At 41.4% G+C, this 6590-nt stretch overlaps 1 protein-coding gene and 1 pseudogene across 1 annotated transcript; both read right to left on the reverse strand.

Annotated features, from left to right (window-relative positions):
- Nucleotides 1–408: 408 nt before the first annotated feature.
- On the reverse strand, nucleotides 409–4337 carry LOC145496968 (beta-2 adrenergic receptor-like; annotated as a pseudogene).
- A 225-nt stretch (nucleotides 4338–4562) lies between these two features.
- Nucleotides 4563–6317, reverse strand: LOC145497619 (beta-2 adrenergic receptor-like). Its single transcript, XM_081477439.1, has one exon. The coding sequence runs from the start codon at nucleotides 5999–6001 to the stop codon at nucleotides 5060–5062; it is 942 nt and encodes a 313-aa protein (XP_081333565.1). The 5' UTR covers nucleotides 6002–6317; the 3' UTR covers nucleotides 4563–5059.
- Nucleotides 6318–6590: the final 273 nt, after the last annotated feature.

Here is a 6590-nt window from a genome sequence, read left to right on the forward strand (position 1 = left end):
TCAACTGAAGGGTCATTGAAAATAGTTAAACTTTGCACAAGGACTATGAGCTTCAGTGTTAGTTTTGTTCATTTTGTCGACCAATCATTTTTTGCAGTGCATCAGACCAAGAGTATATGTAACACACCATATACGAATCCGGCTATCGTATAAAAGGTCTGAACGAATTTCGACCAAAAAGGCTGAAACGATAACACACGTTAGAGTTTGTGTCATTTTATGCCGTTCTGGAAGACAGTTGTGTAAGCAACGAGAGACTACACAAAGGAAACGTTTGTGTGCCACTTAATGAAGTTCGTCATAAAGACCTAACTAAATTCAAAAGCCACGTTATAGCCTTTACACTGAGAGATAACTTGAACGTTGCTGCACAGATCTAGAAAAGGATTTGCAAGTGTAAAGCTTTGACACAAATATTGCCTGTATGTTAGAGCATGGCAAAGATAGCGTAGACGTCTTCTCAATTCGTATACAAGATCTCTGCCAACTTAGCCTGTGAACAAGCTCCCGATTGTGTTATAGGGGAATAATAAAAATGTTTAACAAAACGAGCGGCTTGTCGTTGTACACCTTAGATCTGGATTTCATGAATTTCCTTTAAGGTATGCGAATCACATACCCTGGTATTCGATAATAAATTGTATACCCAAGATCTGGATGTCATGAATTTCCTTTTGGGTATGTGAATCCCACACAGATAGTCTTTTAATAATAAATAACGTTCCAGGTTCCTTGTGATAAATCGGACAGTAAAAGTAAATAAATTAAAACTTTATTTATTCACTAGGAGCCTAGGAAGCTTAGGCCCGGTCGTCCACACTACACCGGAGGAATTTAAAAACACATCAATCACCGGTCGTTTTATATTTTTGTTTGAGGAAATCTCGGTCAGGGAAATTACGTGGTTCTCCTGATCCTATCGTGTTCGAAAAGGTCCGTTTTAAGATGTTTTTCGTCCACACGAAAACTCAAAGCCGGCGTTTTCAAATTCCTCCAGTCTGAAGAACGTTTTCGAAAAGCTGCGTTTTCATAGGTCTGACCGTAGACAGAAAGCTATTATGCGTTTTTAAATCCCTCCGGCGTAGTGTGGACGGAGTCTGGAGCAAACCACGACGTCAATGGGCACCACCAAACAAAAGGTTTAATGAGCAAAACAAAGCGGCTGTATAAGTGTGTTCAGCAAACCTTTGTACATTTCATAGCCGTCCTCTGCAAAACAACAACGCACTGCTAATTTTTCGTGTTTCCATTTAGAATTGAACGCTGTCATTACGTATTTAGCCTGAACGAGGTTTTAGAGCTATAGGCATCCTGGACAAATCCTGGACAAATTCAGTTTTACAAGGCGTTGTCCTCGCCGTCGCCGTCGTCTTTGTCAAGATCCCGGTATTTGCATCTGGGATGCTGGAAGGTCGATACACTTGTTTAACGACTGGGGTCTGTCATCCTAAGTGGCTGCTTGCTTTGCTCATGTTTTATCCCAACACCAGTCGAACACAGATGAGATGAGAGCATCGTGTAAAAACCGTAAAAAATCACATACATTTCAGCTCTTTGCCAAGGTGCTTTTTGATTCAGCGATTATTTAAGTTGTCGAGCGTTTCGGTAGAAAGTTTTTCCCTCCTGCTGAAACAATCTTGTTTACGTTACTTCGCCGATGCCATCTTCTCCCGGCCATTACTACACGGCAATGGTTTGCATCTTCTTCTTCAGTTTAGCTTAAGGCTTTGAACACTTAAAGGCCATCGTCATCAATAACGTCCTTGAACATCGCGAGTTGACTGATATCTTTCCAAACCAAGTAATTATTACAGTATTTCACTTTCCATAGCTTCCAGTTCTCGGGGACCTCGCTACTTATATTGACTTCAAGTCTAACTGTTGCGGAGACAATGACATCTGGTGGAATAACATTGAAAATTGTGATGCTTTAGGCGGCGAGGCACCGGAAGCTGTTTTCGCTCGTAGGCATTCTTAGACGATGGCTGTAACCGTAAGATACACGAGGTGAACGTGTATTTTAATATAAAACTGTATGTAAAGCATAAATTACAAAGCCGTTACAGAACATAAGCGTGCATATAAAGAATGTTGGGCAAATTAACATATTATAGCTTTCTCATTGGCTAACAGCCAAGCCTTTTGTTCTTTCGCTTTATCAGTGCGACACCACCCGGATGGTTGGGCGGTCAGTTAACTCCAGCGCAATGTACATATCTCTCTTAATCTCTCTTAAAACAATACCTCCTGGATATAACGCCATAAATATCCCCCCAATATCCCCTCACAGCCTGCATTTCATTAATCCCCGACATATACCTACACAGCCCGCTTCTCATTAATCCCCTAGTTGAGTACATATACCTACACATCCTACATCTCATTAATCCCTCACATACACCTACACATCCTACATCTCATTAATCCCCCACATACACCTATACATCCTACATCTCATTAATCCCCCACATATACCTACAAAGCCTACATCTCATTAATCCCCCACATATAACTATACGGCCTACATCTCATTTATCCCCCACATATACCTAGACAGCTTTCATCGTATTAATTCCCAACATATACCTACACAACCTACATCTCATTTATCTCCCACATATACCTACACAGCATTCATAGTATTAATTCCCAACATATACAGGTTCACACAACCTACATCTCATGAATCTCTAACATTTACCTTCATAGTTTGCATTTTACTAAATCGTTACTAGAGTCATTACCCATCATATTCAGTGGTTATCAACTCATGTAGAACCAAGTGGTCTTAAGATATATTGGAACAATTAAATTGACTATCGCTATTCAAATTATCCGTCCCCTTGTAGCCTGGGAACAGGCTCCCGTTTGAGTTAATGGGTTTAGTGCGAACTAGCCAAGTGTGGTCTAGGGCCGGGCGAGCGAGGAGAGCCGAGAGCGGAATGGTGAGGAAGGGGAGCGCAATTCGCGGAATTCTTTTTTCCGCGCTTAACGGCTCGCTTCGTTCGCCGGATTTTTTTTTCCGCCCCCGCCGGATTTTTTTTCTGCCCTCGCTGGGAGCCTGTTAGCAAACTAGTTCAATCACCGTGCGTTCAGCCGCTCGAACGGATACCGTAAGGAGCGTTTTCGCGTGAGAGGTCACATATTTGCCAATGCATTGGAATTTTGCACCCTGTGATTACAATCTGACTCCGCTGTAAGTTCTGTCGTAGTTATTGAGTGAAGACGTGGACAATAATGTAAATTGAGGCATAAAGCTTCGAGAAACTCTCCATTTCGGAAACAGTAAATCCACGCGTTGATCGCTGATGATGTAAACGCGATTGCCTCGATCCAGGGCCACACAACATAGGCCAGTCTATGATCAACGCACTTGTCACTTGCTGTAACAAACGATCCACAATCCTCCGTAGGAAAAAAGATGGCGACTGGTACATTTACCCATGGTTCTTAGGGCACGAAAACCTTAACAACGTTCATAAAAACGTGCAGTAGAGCTATAAAATCTTCAAACCTAGGCTACACAATATCCTTAGTACAAGGACAAATACTGTAAAAATTTGGCTTTCTTTGTGTCTTTAGGCTATGTTAGGTTCGCAAGGTATTGTGGTAAAATGTACAGCCGCCATTTTTTTTTTCCTACGGTCGATTGAAACCATTATAGAAGGCATCCATGAAACAATAAAAACACCCAACACAAAACCAATGGTTTTGATAGCTTTACGATTTTGTATAGCTTCAACCAAGAGAAAATTTGCTTTAACTGGAGAACTGTTTTTCTGAGAGGTTTGTAGATTTCCTTTTTTTGTTCTTCTAGCTTTTCTTCTGACGACTTTGAAAATCCAAAAATGAAAAAAAAGCACAAAGTGACAACAGTCATTGGAAGTAGAAAAAATATAAATGATAAAGAAAACCACAAGTTCTCAACGTTCCTGAGATCATCTACCAAAATCCTGGAGTAAAACAGTGAGATTAACCACACCTTTACAATCACCGCGTAATATTTTTTCTTTGTTAAGATGTCCTGATAACGGAAAGGAAAGCGAATGATATTCAATCGGTCAACGGAAACACAACATACGTTAAACACTGTAGCAGCAGTTGTGTGAATCCACAGCAAGTTTATTACTTGCCTCAAAAGATCTAAAAACTGTTGGTCCTTGGTGGCTGAATCCAACATCTGATGGCCATCCAGGTAGGGTCTATAACAAGCCCCACAGTAAAGTGCTCCTCGCCTCCAGGATTTCGCGCGGCCATTTTTTTCTCGCGGTTTTCTTTCGCGTCACGCACTACGGACTAAGCGAAAGAGGGACTACTCGTAGTCTAATGATCGAGTTGCTCCCTGCCTAGGGGTTGATTTAACGATTTCAAAATGAGTTCATACGGAGAATAATTTTCATTCTTCAGATAACGTTTGTCACTAGCTTTATTATTTTTTTTCCATTTTTAAAGAGCCGGAAAACAAGCCAGCAGAATAAAAAGGGAAACTGATCATCAAAACTCCAACGAAAAGAACGTTCCAGTTCGTACTATGCAAAATTACAAAGCTATCATTGGTTTTAAGCTAGATGTTTTTGTTGCTGTTACTTTGTACGGAGCGCTCGATAGACCAGGTATTCGAATGTCGCCATGGATATAGTATAATTGGATGTTTGGCTGGTAGAGGGTTAGGGCAGTGTTTCCACCTCACGACTACACCTTACGCAAATTCCCCTCGAGTTACCAAATTTAAGATGGCAGCCTAATTTGAAAATATGCAATCGCGCGCTCATAATACGCCCGCATGTGTGCGCGGGTGCCTGCGGGTAGGGGTATGAGCATCTTAAGTAGCACAATTTGGGCGCGTTCTCACAGCAAAATACTGACAGTAGGATAAACTTAATGGAGAGAACAACTAGCTTGACATGATTTTCTTGATGATTTATTTTTATTAATGCCAAACTGAACAAGACCGCACTTCAAAATCACATCAAAATTGTGGTCGATCTAGTAGATTGGTATGAGTCGTTCTCGGAGCTCTGACTCTTTCAGTGATATAACCAACAACTACCATGCCATTTCACAGTCCCTGGTTCCCATATGGAACAGGGCTACGTTCGCGTTCTGGTGTAACTTCCACTGAGAAAAACCAAAGAAAACTGCGGCGTAAAGCTTGACGAAACTCGCTATTACGAATGCAGTACACCCAAGGGTTGATCGCTGATGATGTGAGGGCGATTGCCTCAACCCAGGGCCACACAACAGTGTACAGTTTGTGATCCGCACAGGAGTCACTTTCTGCCAAATAATGCACAACAGAAACAACAGAAGAGGGCATCCAAGATGCCAGAAAAACACCCAATACAAAACCAACGGTTTTGATAGCTTTATAATTCTCTACAGCAAGGGTTGATTCGACCCCTGTCTGAGTGACCCGTCTTATTGCTGTAGCTTGTCTTCTAGCCGCTTTATAAATCCAAACATAGCACAAAGTGACAAGTGCTATTGGAATATAAACCATTAGAACTATTAAAAACGGACACAAGTTTTCGACATCTTCAAATATAACCGGAAAAGCTGGAAGAATCAGTGAGGCTAACCAGACTATTATGATCACTGCGTAACATCTTTTCTTGGTTATAATGTCCTGATAACGAAAAGGAAAGCGAATGACAATAAATCGGTCAACGGAAACACAACATAGGTTAAACATTGTAGCAGCAGTTGAGTGAATCCACAGCATTTCCAAAACCTTGATTAAGACTGTAGCTGTTCCTGGCGGCTGAATCCAACATCTGATAACCATCCATACAGGGCTTATGACAAGCCCTATTAAAAAGTCTGCTGCGCACAACGAGGCTAAAAATCGGTTTGAAATTGTTCGTAAAGACTCGTTTTTGTAGAACAACCATAGCACTACTGCATTTCCAATGACAGCTGCTAAACCGGAGGAAGCCAACCACACTGAGAGAACGATGGATGCCGCAAAGCTCAAACTTTCGTCGAAGCAGCTAATATTCATGTTGCTTGATTAGCCCTTTATTTCATCTGCACAAGGTAGACAAAAACTGCTTTGAGAAATTAAGGTTGTCACACCAGTGTCAATAAAAAAACGTTCGTTAGTTATGCAACCATTTTGCATAAAACTAAAACAGTTGTGTACGAAATCGCTGTCACTATAGAACTCGAAATAATTGCCTGCCATGAAGCCCAATACTTTATTAGGCTTTCCTTATTAGGAATGTGTTTTTATAGACGACCTCCTAAGTGTGCTTGCCATTTAGATTCAGACCGCCGTTAGCAAAGATGACTGATATAAGAGACTTTCAAAATGGACACGATCTTCTTGTTTGAAGTTGTCCCCTGATCCTTTTATGTTAATGACATCTTCTGTTCATTCAGCTTTCCCAAATGGTATATTTCTTTGTTTTAGGATAATTAAATAGCCTCCTGCCTGACCAACTTAATTAGCTCGAATTTCAGTCTAGCGTTGGCCCAAGCCTTCATTTTGAGTCTGTACCCTTGCGGAACAAGCATGGTAGTAGTCTGGCCAAGCAGCAGCGCAGTGGGGCTACTGCCACCCTTCTTTGACTAACCCAAAATTGGTGAGG

This window comes from Orbicella franksi, chromosome 9, assembly GCF_964199315.1.
Source record: "Orbicella franksi chromosome 9, jaOrbFran1.1, whole genome shotgun sequence".
NCBI classification, from domain to species: domain Eukaryota; kingdom Metazoa; phylum Cnidaria; class Anthozoa; order Scleractinia; family Merulinidae; genus Orbicella; species Orbicella franksi.